General features: G+C 39.1%; 1 protein-coding gene across 1 annotated transcript in view; it reads right to left on the reverse strand.

The window, feature by feature from the left end:
- Window positions 1-17268, reverse strand: part of LOC126162456 (eukaryotic translation initiation factor 3 subunit D-like) — a 44309-nt gene extending 27041 nt beyond the window's left edge. Inside the window, exons 1-7 of the mRNA XM_049918982.1 lie at window positions 17028-17268; window positions 16879-16924; window positions 16375-16597; window positions 15172-15354; window positions 11935-12215; window positions 8812-8942; window positions 2214-2426 (exon numbers count right to left, since the gene is read on the reverse strand). Coding sequence (XP_049774939.1) covers window positions 2214-2426; window positions 8812-8942; window positions 11935-12215; window positions 15172-15354; window positions 16375-16597; window positions 16879-16924; window positions 17028-17186 — 1236 coding nt within the window. The 5' untranslated portion in view covers window positions 17187-17268. The remainder of the gene's footprint in view (window positions 1-2213; window positions 2427-8811; window positions 8943-11934; window positions 12216-15171; window positions 15355-16374; window positions 16598-16878; window positions 16925-17027) is intronic.
- Between the last annotated feature and the right edge of the window lie 5969 nt (window positions 17269-23237).

Consider the following 23237-nt stretch of genomic DNA (forward strand, 5'->3'; position numbering starts at 1 on the left):
TCTCCTTCATCACTTAGTAAGCTACGATTTGGCAGTATTGATACTGTTTGGCCACTGCAACTTCTGCCACAGAGTTCTGGAAGTGGTGAGAGTACGACGTTATATGGCTGCTGTGTAGTGAGGAAATGTGTGGAAGACAGTGTTGTTCAGTGTTGGCAACTTTGCACATCAACAGGTTATTTGCTAGGGTAGAAATGACACTCAAAAAATTTGTTTGTATAGATTGGCAGTAGCTCCGGCGACTTCCGACTTTAGCAGCCAAACTATAAACTATTTATTAATGTGTAACTCTGTCACTGGTGTTCTTTGTTCATGTTTAGTATCTTACTTTCAGTCCATGACTTTTTGTGCAGCTGAATGATGTACTGATATGCCATGTTCAAGATGAACGGACAATGGCCAGTGTCCAGAACTGGAAAATGTGCTACTGAATTGGAGAAAACAAGCTCATACTCTGAATATTGCAATTGATGGTACTGCAGTTTATGCTAAAGCAATACATTTGGCACAAAAGTTGACACTCATATTTCAAAGCGCCCAACAATTGGATTGAAATGCTCAAGAACTGACTTAATTTGATGTATAAATGTGTTCAAGGAGAGGTTGGAAGTGGGCACAATGCTGTTTTTAATGCAGATGAAACTGGCTAATTTTTTCACTTTCTGCGTGACAAAACGAGAGTTCAAGAGAACTGCCACGGTGGAAAATGTGGTGAAGAGGGACTAACTGTCTTACTATCTTGTAATGAAAGTGGAGCAGAAAAGTTGGTGCAACTAACAATGGGGAATGCGAAGAATCCACAATGCTTTAAAAATGTGCAGATATTTCCACATAAATACACAGTTAAGTGAAAGCATGGGTAACAACAAGTACATTCGAACAATTCTAGCATTCCTGGGATAACCGGTAGGGTATTAGAAATAAGAAAATCATTTTGTTTATTGACCAGTGTGCAGCACATCCCCAAAAAAGTCCTATATGTAATATACATTTAGTGCTTTTTCCTCCCAGTTGTACAAGCCCACTCCACCGTTCAACTGAAGCATTAAACAACTCCTGCAACGAAAATACAGAAGAGGTTGGCCTCTCTTCATGCTGCAACGAGAAAGGTAATAATCTTATATGTTGTGCATTTTGTAATAAGTGTCGGATTCTGTGGAAGAAAGTGCAATTTCAAACTATTGCACGAAGGCTTGCTTTGATCAGACGGAACTTACAGAAAGCATCACACTAGAAAATGAAGGAACTGCAGCTGAACAATGACAGCAAATAGTGGAGCAAGAAGAAAACAATGACAGCAAATAGTGGAGCAAGAAGAAAACACTGACTACCTTAGCTTTGATGTGTTTGTTGAATTGACAAAGGTGTTGCCATTGGTCAGTCCATAACAATTTATGAAATTTTGCAGGAAGGAAACAAGTGAGGAAGAGGATGAACCAGAACCTTTGCCACTTTCTACAACACTGACAGCTACATTACAATTAGGACAAAAGAAACAAATCACCTAACTTATATGTTTTTCAAATCTCTGAATATAGGAGTACACACTGTACCTTATTTTATTAAAGTGAAGTTAAGCTAACATGTACGATACACTGGTAGTTTGTTGAAATGACAATCCCTACTCATTTACCGCAGTGAATCACTAATGGAGAGAAGCTAAATGAATGACATTCATTAGTATTGAGAAATGTAGTAATTTTAATTCCAGCATTTTTTTAAATTATTGTTCATCACATGTCAGGTTTGTATTTTGCAAACTAGAGGCTATGCTCTCACATCAAGTGACTTTCCTGCATTCCAATTAGCTGATGACAGAACTGTACATGCCAGAAACATTGGATTTCACCAATGTCACCATATCTAACTCATTTTTGCATCTTTTATGCCAACACGTAATTTTGAGTTTCTGGGTGTCGTATTCTTTGTGTGTTCTTGAAAAAGTGCTATTTGAATTATAATTTGAGCTAGCATGTCAGGAAGTGGGCATTAAGAGACTGCACATTACACAAAATCCCCAAATATGGTACCCTTAATTCTGCAGTTTCACTGGGGGGGGGGGGGGGGGGGAAAGGAAACACTAACCAAATTAGGATTTTTTGTTAGTATGTTTTCCCACTTATAACAATCAAAATCTGTGGTCCCTTCAAAAAAATAGTTAATGAGATCGCACTGTATTAGTAGTTACAATATTTTATGAAAACTCTCTTCACCTTTGAATCCCACTCATTTAGAGCCTTTATTGTCAGAAACTGAAGTTCTCCATTGGGGCCATGCATTACAGCATCATGCTCACACCGTGCAACCAGCACAATTCCATTGTCCAGATCCCATTTGCGATAGCGGTAGCCTACTGATGCCACTTCTCCAGCCTCCTCCTCCGAGATGAATGGGTTTGTTTCTTCAAATTTATACCGCGGTTCACCCTGCAAAACAAAAATATTAATACTACTGCTACTAGCATTAAAATGTCTCAATTTTAGCACTATTCAATAACAGTAACAGATGCATTTTCTATTATTCACAAACCTGCCTTTCATTATTTAAAATGCACAGTCAGAAGAGATGTCCAGAATAAAAGAATAAAGAAATAATCGAAACAAACAACGAGAACATATCCACTCTGCAGCAAACATTGTTCCACACGTCATTATGAGATATGGAAGCGCACATTTGAAGTCACAGGACAACAGTCAAATAAAACTGATATTGGAAACCTCACCAGATAAATAAAAGCAGTGCACCATGAGAGAACGAAATTTAAATAAAAAACAAGTAATATTGCTGGACACTGGTGTGTGTATTTTCAATGAAGATAAGGACATCCAGTGTCTGTGGCAATTTTAACAGAAATAACAATAGTAATGCAGATGAATAAAGCAATGTTGGAACATTCCCCATACAACATGCTGCTGGGGTGATACCATGTTTTCCCGCCTACACTACTAAGGAAAACATGCTCCAACAACAGTAGTTCATGACATTTACAACATCTTGACAGGAGTATATAAGATGCAACATCAACAAAAGCAAAACGAAGATAATGGAATGTAGTCGAATTAAGTCAGGTGATGCTGAGGGAATTAGATTAAGTGTCTCATTTCCTAAAGTAGTAAAGGAGTTTTGCTATTTGGGGAGCAAAATAACTGATGATGGATGGAATAGAGGGGATATAAAATGTAGACTGGCAATGGCAAGGAAAGCGTTTCTGAAGAAAAATTTGTTAACATCGAGTATAGATGTGTGTGTCAGGAAGTCGTTTCTGAAAGTATTTGTATGGAGCGTAGCCACGTATGGAACTGAAACATGGACAATAAATAGTCTGGACAAAAAGAGAATAGAAGCTTTCGAAATGAGGTGCTACAGAAGAATGCTGAAGATTAGATGGGTAGATCTCATAGCTAATGAGGTGGTATTGAATAGAATTGGGGAGAATAGGAGTTTGTGGCACAACTCGACAACAAGAAGGGACCGGTTGGTAGGACATGTTCTGAGGCATCAAGGGATCACAAATTTAGCATTGGAGGGCAGCGTGGAGGGTAAAAATCGTAGAGGGAGGCCAAGAGATGAATACACTGAGCAGATTCAGAAGGATGTAGGTTGCAGTAAGTACTGGGAGATGATGAAGCTTGCACAGGACCCAGTAGCATGGAGAGCTGCATCAAACGAGTCTCAGGACTGAAGACGACAACAACAACAACATTCCCCAAAGGTTTTCCATGGGGTTGATATGCAGGCTATGTGCAAGCCAGGGTAAGACATTGATATTTTTATCTGTAAACCACTTATTGGTTGTAGCAGAAACATACACAGATGCATTACCTTGAAACATTACACTTTTGTTCCCTAGGTCCTCATACATTCTAATCAATTCTGTCTCTAGCATCTCAGCGTATATGTTAGAGTTCATTGTAGTGTTCAACCAAGCATGCATGTTCACCTTCAGTGCAGAAGCCTGCCGAAATCTTAACACTTCCACCACGAAAATTTCTGCTCATTCTTACCTGTTGCTCTATTCTCACACCCAAACCTCCAGACGCCAGGCACTCAGATCAGTACCAAAAATTGTATGCCGATAGAGTATCAACGAAAATTCCAATTTAGTTTGTACTATGTGCTGCTGACAGGGGCACTGACTTATAAAAAATATTGGGGGGGAGGGGGGGGCATACTGGGGGGGGGGGTCTTGCCCCCAGGAAATTTTCGAAGAAAAATAGTTAGTTTAAAGTTATTTAAAGCATTTTAGAGTCATATGTCCCATTGTTGATTGGAGATATGACTTCAGACATTTAAGGGTGCTAAATGACCATTCTGCTGTTGCTATCATGATTGGAACTACCTGCAGAAGCTTAATGCACATCACTACTCCACATAACATTTCTCCAACTGCAGGCTATCGGGTAATTTACTTTCTTATATGATGCATGTTTTTTAAGACCAGTTTTTTTATTAGCGATATCGGCTAACGTATTCAAGTGTAAGCGTAGTCTCTCAATGTCTAGGTCATTTTTGAAAAACTCAATTGATTTTTCCAAATTTGTTTCACCTATGTTTACTAAAAGCAAGCACTCTTGTTCACCTGCAATGACCTGTGCGAGTCCAGTTGAAGCGAACCACTCAGTACTGTAAGATTGCACCGTTTCACAAACTTCAATGTAAATAGCTTTGTAGTATTCCTTTGGGGGTTTTGAAAGTGTGTGATGAGCTGGCTTCATTGTTTTCATACTTCTTTGGTATACTTCGATTCCGAGAAAGTGAAGGATCATCAAGTTGTGAAGGTCTCTCTTTTAAACACAATTCCCGATAGTGTTCAAAACTATCACGCCTTCCATTCAATATACAATCAAGCCCTCATATTTTTTCCAGATCAGCAACACTTAGATGAGGGCATTGAATTTTTTTATTGACATCCTCTACTGGGTTCACTGCATGGCAATAAAGATGTAAAAAGAAGTAAGTCTTGACTCAAGGTAGGCTGCACATTTGTAACCTGTCTGTTTTGTCCTCTGCAGAAAATGTTTCAAAAGTCTAGAAGTTCTTCAAAGTTTTTCAATATTCTCAAGATACTAGAAGCTTGCATAGTCCATCGAGTCAGGCAAAGGGGTCATAGACCAGCTTGGTCGTTGGCACTCTCACAGCGTATGCTTCTGGAAAGTCCCATCCTTTTGTTGGATCCCTCTACAGTGTTTATTAAGTCCTTGGCTAAAGCCATAATACCCCTCAGACTTAAGATGGTGGAGACTGCCTTCAACTGATAAGTTTAAACTGTGAGCAGTGCAGTGCACATAAGGTGCTTTTGGTTGTATATCCAAAACTAACTTTAGTCCTTTGAACTTTCTCTCATATTCGAGGCACCATCATAGCACTGTCCTCTTAAGTTATCCATTGACAAACCAAGATGAGCAAAAACATCTTAAAATACTAAACAGAGTTTGTGATTCAGTGTTGGGGGTCTCGTATAAGCCAACAAAGTTTTCATTGATGATTAAGGAATCATCGACAGTATGAATACAAAATGACACTTGTTCGTGACTCAAAGAGTCACTGTTTCGTCAACCATAATAGAAAAATGTTCAGTGTTCTTGATTAAAGCCAATACCTTTCTGAACACAAACTTTCCTAGAAGATCAATAATCTCGTTTTGAATATCGTGGAACGTCCACTTATACCCCGAACGCCCTAACCAATCTTTAAACTCAGGTACGTCATTCTTTCGGAGTTCCAACAATTTTAATAAAACTGAGTTTACATCTTCATGCCCTCTTATTGCTAGTCCTTGTCAGCATAGAAATTGCACGGTAGTAAAAATTGTCTCAAGAGCTAAATGGCATATCTTCATACCACTAACTTCGTTCAATTGGGAGACCACACTTTGATTAGTGATAGAATTTAGTTTCAGAACACCTTTACGTGTAAACATATTTTCATGAAGATGGAATTTTTCCAAAGCCTTTTTCAAGTTAGAAAACCCTACAGAAGTAACTGCATCATCTTTTTCAAACAAAATTGCAATAGATTTTTAGCATCAGCCTCTTAGCAGGTTTTGGAAAAAACTTTTTCAGTAGATGCTTCATACTCTAGTCATGTATAATTGATCAACCAAGACTTCTGAAATAATCTTCCCTTACCGGACTGTCCAGGTGTCAAAATTGTTAAGGCTTTCGTGGCCACTTGTTGACAAACTGAATATTGGCTTCTGTCTCGGGTTCTTCGGCCGACGTTCATCTAATGATTTTTCTGACGTTTCACCAGCACGAGTGGCTGGCATTGTCAAAGCTTCACCTTCCATTGCTGGTGGTGAACTGGAGGCGAGCTCGCGGCCGCAGACTATATGTACCTGGCGCGCCAACGTCCGAGGGCTTCTCCGCGGTCATTTCCGGTGCGGTTCTCCTCTTGCTACCTGTGACGGTCGTTCGCTGCAGTACGGGAAGCCAGGATCCGTTTACCTTAAGGCTTTCCTCTTTCTTGTTGAAACTGTTCACGTGTTTCTGGATTTCCACAGCTTTTCTGAACAAGCGCGTGTGATAGTGCTTCTCTACAGCCAGAACTTCTGTGTCGGCGAATTTTATTACGTGGTCGGTCTCATTCAGTGCGTGCTCTGCCACGGCCGATTTCTCCACCTGCCCCAACCTGCAATGTCGCTTATGCTCTTTGATCCTGGTGTTAATGGATCGTCCAGTCTTTCCGACATAAACTTTTCCGCATGTGCAAGGTATACGGCAAGTGGGTCCCTTTTCTCCTTCGCCGATCTAAGACACTCTTTGATCTTCCTTGTCGGTTTGAAAATCGTCTTTACACCGTGTTTGCGCAATATACGGCCGATTCTGTCCGTCACTCTGGGAATGTATGGCAGAAAGGCCGTACCCGACATTTCTTTTTCATGTAATTTGTGGAGTACCCATTGCTCCTCAGAACAGTTTCCAGGTGTTGCATTTCTCGTTAGAGGTGTGTCCAGGTTTCGGCTGTAAACGGTTCTCGCCTGAAGAAGACGAGGCAATTGGCGACACAGTAATTGTTGGAGGTTGACTTGCAGTATCATCAACTTCCAAGCACGCCTTTTTGGTAACAAATTTATCCATTGCAAACTTAATTCACAATACACTAAGAGACTAAAGTAAATGAATAAAATATGGTCATATAGAATAGTCCACTAGACACTTAAGTCAGAACACTAAACATGTCTGCACCATACAATGAACGAAACTGTCCACACTGAATGACTGCGACAGCTGGGTGGACTTTATATAGCCGTGGTGTCATAATGTATAAGCATCAAGGTGATGCACGGCAGAGGGTTCCAGGCGCTTCTGCTCACGTCCTTTTGATGTTGCAATGGCTACAGGGCCGGCCCACCGGCACCAGACTTTACCTGAAGGTTCATGCACCACGATAAATTCTAAATGTGCCCGCAGCACCGTAACACTATCATGACGCACACCACTTTTTCAGTTAACCTGCTTACTACCATTATAATTATTTGTTTTAACTCCTTACTGAATGTATTTTAGAAGGTAACTACCATCAAACAAGAAAAATAAAATATTCCAACATAATGTTGTGATTTTACAAATCATAATATAACTAATAATTTTCTTAAATTTCTTCCATGTGCTTGAAAGCATACTTAACACCTCATGCTTCACTACCATAAAGAGGAAATGCATACACATGGTAACACAGACCACATTAGTATTTTTTTTTTCTTTTTAAAAGATTATGTATGATGTCAACAATAGATTGAACATCTTTGTGCTGACAAGAAAAAGATTGTAAAACTGGCATTAACATATCACTCTGGACAAGTATACAACACAGGTTCTATGTGCTAATATTACTATTACTTCTGATGACTTTACCAATCTTTTAATTGCTTAGGTCATCAATTTTGGGATTATTTCTGTAAAAAATGGTTCAAATGGCTCTGAGCACTATGCGACTTAACTTCTGAGGTCATCAGTCACCTAGAACTTAGAACTAATGAAACCTAACTAACCTAAAGACATCACACACACATCCATGCCCGAGGCAGGATTCGAACCTGCGACCACAGTGGTCGCTCGGCTCCAGACTGTAGCGCCTAGAACCGCACGGCCACTCCGGCCGGCCATATTTCTGTAAGAAATGCCTGAAGCTGAGGAGAGAGATATACCCTCCAGGTAAATTTCCTGCACTTGACCGGTGTCAATTCAAAACTGAAAAGCAACATGCTAACTACTGCGGCAGTACACTGGTTTTCAGAATTTGATAATTCCAAGTGCAATATCCTTTGTACGCAGCTTGTCATTAGACTGTTTTAGCCTGGTGGTTACTGTTGCTGGCTACTGACAGAGGTTCTGGGTGTGATTACCAGCAATCCTCTGAGATTTTTCTGTGAGTGAAAGACTGTAAAAAGCTGTACCACCTTCATGCAGCCACATAAAATCTGAATTAAATAAGAAGAAAAACTTATTGCGAGTTGCTAAAGTGTCACCAAACTGCAAGACTTACAACAGCTTGTTAGAAAATATATTTTTAATTACTGAATTCTTACTCATTCTATTAATAATTCCAAGACTGTTGTCCTAGCTGTCTTAGACCGAAATGAGAAATAATAAGAACAGCACACCTGAAGTTTGTGACAAATGCATTGAACTGTATCTTCTTAACTCAAGAATTACTGGTGCACATGCTGAAGCACCTATTTTATCTCCAATATAAGGCTATACTATGTACTTTGGTCACACTGGCTTCTCGCTTTTGCTTATAATCACTGAAAAAACAGACTAAAATATCATTAGAAAAAATAAAAATTAATCTTGACAAAATTCTTACAGTTTTCAGCACTTGTTGCGAAAAGTTGTGGTTAATGAAGGTTGCTTCCAAAGCAAGGTTCCTTGGAGAATTTAGACTATTTCCATCATCTTGAGGTGGTTCTACAGAGGTCTCATTCACTGTCAGCAGATCTGTCGGTACAAAAGTATTAGTCATGTACATGTCGATGCATAAAAGGTTGTCTTCTGCATAGAAACTATTTCTTCTCAAGTGGCAATATCACTACGAAAGCAAACATTTCAAACAGATTATTGTTTAGAGTTTTTTTTTTTTTTTTTTTTTTTTTTTTTTTTTTTTTTTTTTTTTTTTACAAAAACACCCCCATTTTTTAAAAGGGAATACACACCAGAATATTTTGTAAAAGTATTTTCACAGGACAAGCACAAAAGTACCCAAAAATTGGAAACATATTGTTTCTGTGAATGAGGTTCACAAATACTCTGAACTGTTCACATCAGGAACCCAACTACAAACAAATTAACTCTGTCAATCAACTGGTATAAGTGCTACACTCTGGTAAGAAAGAAATATTTAGAATTAAACATGCCATCAATGATATCCTTGGAAATGGAGTCTTCTGCAATTTAAGAAAACCATGAAACAGCCAAATCTCCGATATATTCCCTCTCTACAATAAAACTACTGCATACCTTTGGGCAACTTGTGTTACTATTTAAATAGTTTGAATAACTTAAATCATTCACAGATAATATCTTTGTTCGCAATATATTTTCAATAGTTCCAATCATTACCAAATAGTTTGTGGTACTGTTCTCAAATACAAATTTATTCCACATATATATAATAATTGCAAGGTGCATGTAATTGGTAGTGCTAGTTACATTAGAGAACAAGAAGCAAGGAGCAATCAGAGAAAAATAATGTCAGATTATACATACTGGAGAAGTAAACACACAGAATATTTATGTACTTCATGTCACTGTGTCTGCGTGTTCACACAAGTAGCCCAAGTAACCACCCCATATACTAGCTGCAAAGAGGCAAACCCTCTCATTGCCCAACAGTCACAAAACAGCAACTACTTAACCTCATCCTCTGAAAGGGCTCTGACTACATTTACTTGCACTGAAGAGAGAAAGCTCCTGCCACCCATATGGAAGTTATTTCAAGTTCCCAGGCAAGCAACACAAGCTCAAGTAAGTGAGCAGCTTGAACACCTATGCAAGAAGCACTCTGCAACACAAAGAATTAAAACCAGTGCTAAAGGTGAACATTCAACTGCGGAAAAAAAGAAAAAGTTTTCTATATGGAAATTTTAATGGAAGCAAATGAACCATATTGAGGATACTGAAAGACATGGGTTTCAGGAATCATAAAAGGAAAGATAGGAAGGCTTTCCTTATTTCATTGCACTGTTGTAGCTTATGTACAGCAAAAGAATACAATGAAAATGTGCTGGAAAATGAGTTATGGGTTAGTAGTCTGAATGTTATGGATGGAAAAAGGAGCAGAAATACTGTGCTTCATGTGTGACCAACGAAGATTGCCTTTATTCCTGATTGTATGTTTATTTTGAAAACACCAGACTAACAATTCTGAAATTATGTACAGTGTCTAAAATGCTAGTTCAATGAGAAATTATTTCTGTATCATCCTGCATGTGTGTCATTATTATGGACAATACAAGATCCATTCTGTGCAACGAACAAAACAACTATGAACACTGACATGGCTACATAGTTTCCTCTTAAGAGATTACTCCATACTGACAACAGCAGAACTGCTTACTGGTAACACTAAAGAAACTTTATACTGAATTTAAGAGAGTAAATTGTGAAGCAGCATAGACACAGTTACACTATCTCCATCAAATCTTTGCTATTGCTAACTGCTAGCATAAGATATACTGGTAGGCAATCAACAGTGTCAGGACATCTACAGGAGACAGTTTACACATGACATACAGTAAAAACTGCAGGAGGAGAATTACCAAAGACAAATTTGCAGTAACAAAGTTATGGAGTATTTCATAATCTCCAAAAGTGTCATTGTGTGTCAGATGAGGATGACGGGAGGGTTTACTTACAGTGAACTATGAGAGTATTAATGAGTTACTTAGGTCTTTGAGAACGTAATACAGCTGCATTATCATTAAGGAGTCAACCTTAGATTCATAATAATCCACTTTTTTTTTGTCAGGCACACTCGATCCTGTGTACATACTGCACAAAAGTATGTAAATCATAATGCAGTACATATTATAAGTTGACTTCAGAACAAAAGAAAATTCCCTTTTTGTAGTTCATTAATGAAACTGTTCCTGATAAAATTACCCATTTCTTCAGCTTGAAAGGTCAATAAGCACAGAGAGTGCCTACAGAGACTGTTACTGTCCAAGAATTTTTCTTATTTATAGCAGCAACAATTGCTTACAATATCGATTGTGCGATTTCTGCACGGCACTGCTGAGAATATAGCTTACATTGGGATGATGTGTTCGGCCACTGTCAGACGTGTGCAAAAATGACAGAAGAACCTGGAAACAGCATCATATTCTCCCCCCCCCCCTCTCTCTCTCTCTCTCTCTCTCTCTCTCTCTCTCTCTCTCTCTCTCTCTCTACCCAGAATGAGATGCTCACCTACCTGCCTAAGTAAGTGGATTTTTAAAAACAGAGATGTTTTTATGACTGTAGACAATAAACTGATAATAGATACCCTGAAACTGCATACACTTATAACTTTCCTTTCAGCAACAGCTAATTTATGAGTGGACGGTTCCTTAACAAATAGGTTATTTCTATGAAAAGTGGTCTAAAACAAGATAACTAAAATAAACTATAGCCTACATTTGCAAATTAAGTTAGAAAGAAGTGTTGTTGTGGTTATGAAGAAGACAGTAGGAAACTTTTTCTTCCTGCTAATTTGAACTATGAGGTCACTTATGTAACAAAAATCTAGGAAGTGTTACAAGAAAGTCTGGAAAATTCAGAACTGCCTACGGCACATGGAGTACAAAGTACTAGTCTCCTTTAAAGTAGTTTGTATACACAATTCAATCAAAACTAAGCAATTTCATTTTATTAAAAATTATTCTTCTTGCAACACAAAAAGAGATGGCTCGGAAATAAAACAGTACATGCCAGTCATGAGCGATATACAAACCAAATTCTGTGTTGTCTCTGCGGTCAAAGAACAGCTTGTCTCCAATCTTCTCGATAACAATATCCCATGAGTAATTGGACCTAGTACAACACATTATGGTTGCCAAGATAGCATCGGTGGCGTAAACATTCCCAACAGTCTTTGACAACTTTCGTATGATGGGATCATCTGTTGTTGTTACAGTGTGAGCAATTCTGTCAATTCGCTGCAATGGCTTTTCATTCTTCACATTCACTCTGTCATATGCCTTATCATAATATTCCAGAGAACCGCAACAAATTCTGTAAACATGCACTTTCATTAGTTCTGTTGGTATTAATATAATGCAACATAATTCAAGACATGTTTATACAAAGAGCTGCATCAAATAAAAAGAATATATAGGAATGATGACAAATAAAGAATAACTTGGGAAAATACCTATTGCACCTTAAAGTATGAGAGATTACAAGAAGAATGAGGGACGAATTATTTATAAATACAGGACACGGCTCACTGAAATGCAGAAGTGCTGCATTGTCAACAGGTACACAAACAAAAGGTATAGAGCATTGAAACAAAATTTCAGTTCATAGTGCTGTGGAACGTGGGAAAAAAGCTGCAAACTAGCATTTATATGAAGAACAACACCAAAAATGCAACAAGAGTGTAATATGTAAGAAATTGTCCATGCAACTTGCCACTGATGATGCCTTGCAGAAAATAAAGGCGAAATGCGTATGGCACTAAAATGGTGTTTTATTCAGTTGCTGTCAGAGGGCCCATAAGTAAAAATTATCAATATACCACAATATTACACGCAACTGAGGAAGACAGGACTACAAAAGTTGAAGATGTTAAAAGGTACAGAGCTTTGCTTTGCTAGCTTTCAGTATTAAATTCCTTCCTCAAGTTGTAGGAGAAACCCCTCCACCTGTCTCCCTACACTGTGCTCAATCAACTGCCAGCTCTTTCCTGGCCCACGGTGAGTGTACTGAGGTGGGGTGAGGGTGAGATGGGGGTACAAGGCGGGGTGGGGATGTGGGGGTACAGGGCGGGGTGGAAATGTGGGGGTGCAAGGTGGGGTGGGGGATGGAGAGGCAGGAGAGCAGGGAGTGGGAATTTTTTTTTTTTTTGGGGGGGGGGGGGGGTGACGTGACGTTTAGTGTCTCGTGGGAAAGTGGGGGAACTGTTTGGAACCATCCCAGCATTAACTTGAAGTGATTTTAGGGAAATCATGGAAAACCTAAATCAGAACGGTTGGACACGGGTTTGAACCAAACCTAAATCAGGGCAGCTGGATGCAAGTTTGAACTGCTGTCCTCCCAAATGTGAGTCTTGTGTGCTAATGACTGTGCCACCTCGCTCGGTGGTGGTGGGGAAGATCCAGATGACACGGGTTGTGAAGCAGCTTTTGCTGCATGTAGCAGAGCACAACATAAGAGATTTCAATGGATGCTTCACAACCTGTGCCATCTGGATTATCCCAAACCACAACCAGCTTTTCTGAGCTGCACAGATGGGAGCTATCCTTACAGCACATCCTTCACTCCCTTAATCTCCCTGGCCTAAACCTAAGGTAAATCACTGTCCCCCCTGCCAATAATGTGGGCGTGTGCCTTCGGGTGCATGCATGTGTGTGCGGGTACACAATCCATTCCCTGTCACATTACCCCCGCCCAATGTGTGTCAGCTGGTTGTGTGCTGCCATCTAGTGCCTTAGTCTGTGAAATTGCATGCCCAGTCATCTGCCTCCTCTACCTGCACCCCCAGCTAGCCCATAGATAACTCCCCACTTTCCCACGAGCCACTGCCTACCTATCCCCTCCCTGCCTTCTGCCTCTCTCCATCCCTCAGCCCACCCCAGCTGGCTGGAATGAAGGGAAACATACCAGATATTTATCATGTTTAAGTGTTTTGTCAGTATACTTAGGCTGCACGTTGTGTGTGTTTCAACAGATGAGCCACACGTCAGTGGGATATAAAGGAATAGCTAAACAGAAATAATATAATCATTAGAACAAATACTGTACTCTTACTGTCCACTGTTGGGGAACCGGCCAATACAAATGCCAACCACGACAGGAGAGCCACACTGGAAATTCATGCTTGACAGCTAGTTGTTTACTCAAAGATAAATATCTTGAATGAACAATTAGCTGTCAAACTTTATTTTCTACAACTGTCAGATATTAAAAAATGTAATATACGTGTGACAAATTATCAACAACAATAATGGTTTACTCAAAGCTGACATACGTCAATCTACAACATCAGGAAATTTACGGATGAAGACAATAAAGCCGAAATAAGCTTATATACTGAAATAAAATATCAAGTAGCACACTTTTCCAAGTCTCTGCATAATGTCCTACCCTCTAAATTAATTACCATTAACAATAATTTATCATGCCCCGTTTTCACTAATTTGTTTGCAAATAATATAGGTACCCTACATGTAACACAAGGCTACCTACAGGTAAAGTACCAGCCTAGGGATGCATAACTGATCAACATGAAGCTAGTTTTACAGCACTATCCAAGTGACTACAAAACAAGAAAATAGGATTTCGACTGAAAAAAATATTAGGAAAGGATTAATGTGACAATGGTATTGTAAATATCACTATCCCATTTTAACACGCAACTTTAGATGTAAGTGATGTGACTTAATAATACATAGGGGGCCTACTGGATACTAATACATTGTGAACTGAACGACCACATGTATGACAACTATCTGAACATATTAATGTGTCTGTGTTGATTGGGGGGGGGGGGGGGTTTTACTGGTACAAGAAATAATTTACCTCAAAGTAGTGGGTTTTCTTACATTTTTGTATGCGTTTGAATGACCCAATGCTTCAGTTTTTCAGAGTGAGGTCCCCTTTCCTCTTAAAGTAAAAGCACTAAATCCTAATAATTAATTCCAACCCTCTAAACCACAACCTGCCCGCTAAAAACCACCCACACTGCCCAACTAAAGCATTTTCGAGACACCAAAGAAAAATACAACAAACACAGTCATACTGACCTTCAACATAAATATAAATTAAACAAAATCCAAAACAAAGAATACAGTACCAAAAATTCCAGACCACAAAAGAAAGCACTGACTGCTATCTACTTTCAATTGCAATCACTGTCACGTAACAGTAACACACATTTTGAAGCATCGAAATTTGTCACTGACCAAATTTGAGGAGTTAGATAGCAATTATCATGCAAGGATAAGGTAACCAAGTAGTTAGTACTCACATGTCTTCACCATCCTTTACACTGGGCAATGAAAGCTTTGCTAATCGTGGAAAATCCATCTCTTCAATTGTTATCCAGTCGGGACGTACTGTCACAGACGCATCACGACTCTTTATGGGTGGCTGATTCTTACTGTTCCGCATACCTTGTCGTAATGGCCATTTGCGCTGCGCCCGTTGATTCCTGTTACAGCAAAAGTCCGCATTTTGCATTAACAAACATTAATTCATTTCAGATTTTTCGTAAAATACCAATATCAAGAAAAGTTCATTTGAATCTGTCTTTCTTTGACTGTACTAGACATAAAAATTTACAAAAACTAATATTCCTACAAGGTAACAATCAAACCCTAACAAAATTTAAGTATTCTGACAAAAGTGACCTATAGCCAGATAAATGGAAATAATTCAATACCAGTCTTCATCTCTGAGCAGTGACTTAAGAAACGTGACAAATATCTTAATCATCATGAGCATTATATAATATCAGCAGTGACTTTTACATGCCAGTCTGTCGCGACAACCAGGCTTTTTTCCTTCTTCACAAAAGACAACAAAACTGCGAATATACGCAGCAAAAGATGACATCACAGCTGCCACCGGTCAATGACTAGTATCAAATATGTCAGTTTACATGATACACAGCAGTATTGACGAACTGATAAGAATCTCATGCGTGGGATTTACGGAATGCATGTCACCATGCTGACCAGTTCCTGCAGAGACAGCAATCACATAAAAATACTTTTGTGTCAGAGTTGGTGCATTAACTGTTTTGTGTTTTTAAAAGTGCATATTACAGGCTTTTCATTTTGTAATTGTATTTTCATAGAAACAAAGCCAACTGGGTAACAAACAATATAGACCCTTCAGCACTATTAAGCTTTGATGAGCCACAGCACCTAAGCCACTTATACCAAAATACTCTAAAGGGAGGGGAGGGAGGAAAAAATCCCTAAACATTAAATTTTGTCAGTTCCGGTTCACCTTGTACACTCCTCTCACAACACATACCATATTTCTAAGACTTCTTTCTTCCTTTAGTAAGTACAGCATTTGCTAAATCATGAACGTAGTTTCATGAAGTCTCCCTACTTAGGGGCCTACTATTGTAAGCTCCATATTCATATCATACTTAATCATAGTTTCTCTGTGTCAAGAACAAACTATACCCAGAAAGAGTTCACACAAATCTTGAAATTACCTATCTCGCATTTTCAAGCCTTTGCCAAGCAGCTGCAGCTGGCCTTGCATAACTCCTCTAGCGCCACCACGACCCCGGAGATTGCGCTGGTTTTGCCGGAATCTGCCACGCTGATACGGTGGCTTCTGCACACGAGTTGTATCCACCAGATGAAATGTGCTTTCATCTTCCTCATGGTAATATGCATACTGACTGCCACCTCCAAACTGAGACTGGTACTTGTCTGTAATAAAAAGTGATTACAGCAACATCGCAAAGACTTTATTTCTTAACTCTTATGTACTGAACATAAATTATAAAGATGGAGGGAGACACTACATATTGCAAACTTTGCATCTTTAATCGTTGCATACGCTGGAAAGAAAAATGACGCTATACAATCACATGGGCGGCAAACTAATGCCGACAAATACAGATGAAAATTAAAATAAACTTTTAGCACGGTAGCGTGAATAACGACCATCGTCGCACTAATGAGTGAAACCAGATAGTATATGTACTTACTAGTGTATTTTTTGTCTTGGAAAGCCGCACCAGTCCAATCAGATATCTATGAACGCATATAAGAACGAAATTAACACTACATTAAAGAAAAACAAATCATTTTAACACAGCTAACTTATACATATGTCAGTAATTTTCACGTGTCATACCTTGCCTAGCCGATCCCCTTTCGAAAATGGTTGATACGGCATATCTTTGAACTGATCCGGAAGATCGCAAGGACCCCATCCCTTTGGATTATCCTGTATAACAGGGGGTACAAAATGAGGGAGTTCCTCCCCGTTTGATGATATATCTTCAGTTATCATAATTCTGTCCGCCACAAACTTATACCCATGGACTCCACACAGCACAGAGCACACAATCCCGTTGCGCCTATCGATGTACTATTCGATATAGCAGCATCTCTATCGATAAAACTAATCATCTACATCGATACGTCCGAATATCGCAATGTCACAAGTCGTTTACGTTGAGGTCAAACACGCCAACTACTAGCGCCACATAACAGTTATTTTGGAGTAACCGTTATCACGGTTACAGTTATTTTTTATAACCTTCTTTTTTAACAATTATAAATAACTATTAGTTACTTATCACTACCGATTACTCCAGACAGGGGTACCAGTACCACAGTCTGACATAACTGTTGCAACCATGGGGAGGGAGACGCCGTGACGTCACAGCTGCCTATATGTGAAGCCAGGCCCCCACAACCGTACGAGTGGTCGACTCCGACTGTGAAAAGCGGACAAATTGAATAGCTGGGCGGCGGCCATTAGAGGGGTAAGCTGACACGCGGAGTTCGAATGTTTATACATCGCTTTTGGTTATAAAATGCCTTCCCTTGAGTTAGGTCACAGACATAATGCCTCATTTAAATACGTTACTACAATATACTTTATAATTTATGAACCAACAGCAACTAGTCACTTTATGAATTTATCTTACGTGCTACATGGAATCTGCCGTAGCTAAAAGTTTGTACTGGACCCCCAACATTTTTCGTAGTTTTTACAATAGATGTACGCAAAATGCATCAAAATACTCGAAGATTTGCCCACTATATTAATAGATATTTTCTGACTCTACCTTGCTTTAGATTTTATGACGAGAAGTGCGTTATATATGGCATAGTGCTTTGGCAACTCACGACCAAATTATCAAGTTTCAACCTAATCTAGACCATGAAAACACTACCGATCTGCCAACTTCCTTCAAAATGATCATAACATATAAAATGGTATTCTGTCGGTCGGAAATCTTGCCTCCTGACAGCGTGTAACCATTTTTGTAACAGCTGTGGTTTTGAGAAAGGAAACCGCCAAATAGATGCACAGACATTGTGCTAATACCGCGCTACAAAAACATTTATTAAGCAAGTGCACTGACATATAAAACAACTTAAAATATTCACATATCTGTGAAATGTAATATTCGTTCCTTTCTCGGCTTTATTTGTACAATTAATCGCTGCACAACTCTTCACTATTGTACTTCTTTTGATTGGAACGCACAGACAGTAGAATTACGAGTAACAAATACTGTATGTACGCCCCAAGAAATATACAGCGTTGAATCAGGGTCTTCATAAACAACAATGCTACACAACATATCAGACTACAACCACTATAATGGCGTCCAGCCGAAGGTTCAGCGCCATCAGTGGGTCTAGTTATTTTTTTACAAGGTCTTTGTGTGAAGCCGAGGGTAGCCATCTCTGATCTCAGTCCGACCAAAACATGGCTGCTGTAAGGTTGTGTGCATAGGCTTGTCGCTCGCTTTTGGAAGGATTTTGCGCTATTATGGTGACTTGGGTGGTGTTCGGATGTACGAATCGCTCTGATTGTGATGCGAAATCGAAGGGAATAACATTTCATGTGTAAGTTGTCTCGTTAAGTGTGATTTTACAACTTCATTGTGAAGGAACGTGTGCTACATCTGTACCTATACTATAGCGTATTTTTCGCCTGTATGATTTTAGATTTCCTAAAAATGAAAGTAGGAAAGCTCTGTGGGAGAAAGCCGTGAGGAGGAAGAATTGGTGTGCGTCTAAATGGAGCACTATATGTTCTGAGCTTTTTCGAGAAGAGGACATAGACCGAACTTCCCTTTCAACACTAATGCTGCGTGAAAATGCTGTACCATCAGTTTTCCCTACACACCTAAAACATTTGCAAAAGGTATGTTAATTCAAAGAATTAAATTCTTAGTTTTCAAGTTCACGTTTCAGTATAAGGGGGTCTAGTGCAGTAGGGGATACAACCCGTCGGCTTTGAACAATGACGTCATTCCTTAGTCATAGATCGTAATGTCTACACTTCGAGGCATAGATAATAAAGCAGTTCTGTGTTCTAATAAGCACTATCATTAAAATAATTGAACGTTAATCTAAAGGCGATTTCACGTTAACGATATCGCGTGTTGGAAATACAGAAGCGTCCGATCTTACCCGTCGGCTTTGACCCATGACGTCACAAATACCGCGGAAACGACTATAAACAATTCCAATATGGCGGATATAAAAACATCGCATACGTATTGTAAACACTGAAATACACAAGTTTCACAAAAAGCCTAATGACTGTAACGGGACAAGCGTGGGAAATTAGGGGTTTTTGGGTGCGGAGAAACTAAATATACAGAAATGTAGCCACCGACCGCCATTCAAAACCACGCAAAACAACGAAATAAATCAACATCACAAAACTGACCAAATACCAAAAAACACATTCCTATCCATAATCGGACACTTCCCTTAACCTATATAGCTCAACAGAACCTACCGATCACATCCCCCAATAGAAAACTAAGAAACGAAAGCTTCCCTTACACCTACATACATCGGCACTTATGCAGTTTAGCAGGTACGGAAAAAATTTTTCATTTTTTTTTCAAAATTTGATCATCATGTGTCGTTATGCGGTGGGGGGAGTCTGCAGTGCCCCCCCATCCCCCCACAGGCTTCATTAGTGTCAAATCAATATTTTCGAATCATAGGCGGCCGCTGCCGCGGCCGCATTCCAAAAAAAAACTCCCAACCTAACCTCAAGTGGGCTACGCTACAGATCAATATGTTCATCAAATTGCTTCATATTACGTATACATGTTCATTAGTGTCAAATCAATATTTTCGAATCATAGGCGGCCGCTGCCGCGGCCGCATTCCAACAAGAAACTCCCAACCTAACCTCGTATTCAGGGCTACGCTACAGATCAACCGAACCACAACCAAATACACTCAATAACAAACTCACCCGACGTACAGCAATGAGCATTAAATTAACCATTAACTCACTAATAGAAATTCCGCTTCAAATCCAACACCTGAGCAACAGAAAACTGACCCCACCACACGAAACAAACGAAACAAACGAAAACCATGAACACACCGCCAGAGAGCACGACAAACAAAAACAAGACATCTACAAACACGCCACAATCGCAAATCAAACTCCGCGCCGTAATGACGTCACACACCACAACACGCTTACGTCACGGGTCAAAGCCGACGGGTAAGATCGGACGCTTCTGTTGACCCCGCGTGTTTGTGTCTTAGTATTTCTCCGCAAAATACAATGGAAAGAAATGAATGAAATTACTAGCAAAGAATACATCACGTTACATGTACGTCACTTGTATCTCGTAAGTCTTTCCAACTGTATTGCTTAAGTGAAGTACGGGATACAAGTTCAGCGTAGTCGATTTCTTACTTTCAACTAGCATTGTTGTCCTGTTGTTCACTTGAACTATGTATCCCCTGCTTCACTAAACCGCAAATGAAACACCCGATACAAATTAAAAGCTCATTCGAAGAGTTTTGCTTAAGTACAGTCGGGAATACGAGTTTGTCGTAAGGCGATTTCTTCGTTTTCACTAGCATTACTGTCCCGTTCTTCACCTCAACGATGTATCCTCCGCTTCAGTAAACCCTACGTGGAACACGGGATACAAATTGTAGATGTGCTGTTTATTTCGTCTCCGCTATTACGAACATAAAGTGGGATCAGTTTATTCTATCTCGTGAGATTTTTTTTTTTAAAAGCCAAAAAACACTTATCAGCTACTGACGCATCTGTATCTTATAATGGGTGCGGGAGTTCCGACTCCTGGGGAGGTGGGTGGGTGTGAGTCGGAACTCCCGCACCTATTAGAAGATACAGATGCTTCAGTAGCTGATAAGTGTGTTTTGGCTTTTTAAAAAAAAATCTCACGAGATAGAATAAAGTGATCCTAAGATACAGATGCTTCAGTAGCTGATAAGAGTTTTTGGCTTTTAAAAAAAAAATCTCAAGAGATAAAATAAAGTGAGCCTACTTTATTAAGCAATCAGTAAAAAACTAAACTAAAACATAACAGCTTTTGCTGTTATGTTTCAGTTTCGTTTTTTTACTGATTGCTTAATAGCTGTTATGTTTTAGTTTAGTTTTTTACTGATTGCTTAATAAAGTAGGATCACTTTATTCTATCTCGTGAGATTTTTTTTCTAAAAAGCCAAAAAACACTTATCAGTTACTGAAGAGAGCTAAAACACTAAGAAGAATCGCTTCTCGGCTTTTGACAAGATCAATGTTTATCTCTCTCGCATTCCTTTGTTTCTCAACATTCTCCTCAGCTCTTTCATCTTTCTAATACATGGTCTCTGGCGACTTGTGACGTCATTGTTCAAAGCCGACGGGTTGTATCCCCTGCTGCCATAGACCCATACGTACGTATCGTCGATAATCGAAGTGTTGAGTAACTCACTTTGTCTTCATCATGTACCAAATTAAACGCTAACACTACATTAACTGGCGCAAAGTATAGGCCTAAACAGGACACTGTGTAGATTTGCCATTCTATGTACCGTATTTCAGTAAATATTGGTGGTAATGAACAGTGTTTCCCAGTAGTGTAACATAACTGAAATGTTCCAGAACGTATTACAAACAAGATGTATTTATGGGGCTTTGGAGGGAGGGTATAGCTAACTTACTTTTCAGTTGCTATTATTTAGCTCTAACTCCGAAAGTAATTGAATACACATGTGAAGTAAATATTATCAGTTATGTGAATATTTAAGGCAGTAGTTTTTGAACATCTCACTTTGTCTGGTCTACTGTGTTGTACAACATTTTTATTGCACTGTCTTTGCTAGTTAATGGCAGTTATGTTTTAGGAGTAATTGACACAGCTCTAGTTTTACTTATATATGTTGATTTTGGTAGGATTCCTTCAGGTCATTTGAATACATTAATTTCACTTTCCACCTCATTAGGTCCTTACACATAGCTTTTGCTTAGGAATGATTGCATGCTGTATACAGAATTTAAGAGGGGAGGTGCTGGAACACTGAAGTGTTTCTGCAGCTACACAGTTTGTTATAAAGAGATAATCTGGCTCTCTACATTGTCATGTAGAAACAAATTTATGAAACTCCTTTTTGATGAGCATCAGCCTCTGCACACAAGAGAATATTTGAGAAGGAAATTCAGGTTCACTGTTTAGATTATGAGACTACTGAAGCTATCAAGTTCGTCTGGTATAATTATTTAGTGAAGTCACAGAAATTAACACTTGGGCTGTGTTAAATAAAGCTCTGTATTTGGGTTAAGCACAGCAAATGAACATTTCTTTTGTTTGATGCACTATTCATTGACATTCTCCATTGAAAGATATCAACATTGATTAAAAAGCTTTGGCACTACCTTCTTGTTAATATTATCCACTATTGTGGAACATTGAATATGCACCAACCACTAATGCAAAATTAGATATAACACAAAATTTTATATCATTAACTGTTGGACCAGTTGTATTGAGAACTTGTTAACTGACAGCACCCATAGCGATACAGTGTGATAGTTAAACAAGACACCCCAGCAGAAATATTTTACATGTTCAGAGTTTATATTTTTTCAATAAGTTTGTATTAATTGTAGCTTCGCACATGGGAGGCATTTCAAGTTGTCTGCCGAACACAACAATGGTTTTTGTTAGGGTAATGAGTATTTTATGAACAAGATAAATAGTTGCTGGAAAAATAGAATTTATATTTCAGGAAAGGACTAAGAATAGGCGTAATTAGTGGGCTGTAACATGCTGTTCATGACAACGACTGTTAACACCTTCAACCATCTGTTAAAAACAGTTCTTAATGTTTTCCATCCGTTTATTTCATTTAGGGAGACTAGAAGAGAAAGCCACCATTGCAGGAGGAGAGCTCTTCCTTTCCATCTTCAGTTTTGGCTGCCGTCAGCAGAGTGCAGGATGAAGTAGTTGCTGCTCTTGTTCCTGAGTACACTGCAGGACCACCAGAACGTAGTCAGACATCCTCTGAAAGTGATGAACTGAAGACGAAGTGTGAACACCTCATAAGA

Source organism: Schistocerca cancellata, chromosome 2, assembly GCF_023864275.1.
Source record: "Schistocerca cancellata isolate TAMUIC-IGC-003103 chromosome 2, iqSchCanc2.1, whole genome shotgun sequence".
Lineage (NCBI taxonomy): Eukaryota > Metazoa > Arthropoda > Insecta > Orthoptera > Acrididae > Schistocerca > Schistocerca cancellata.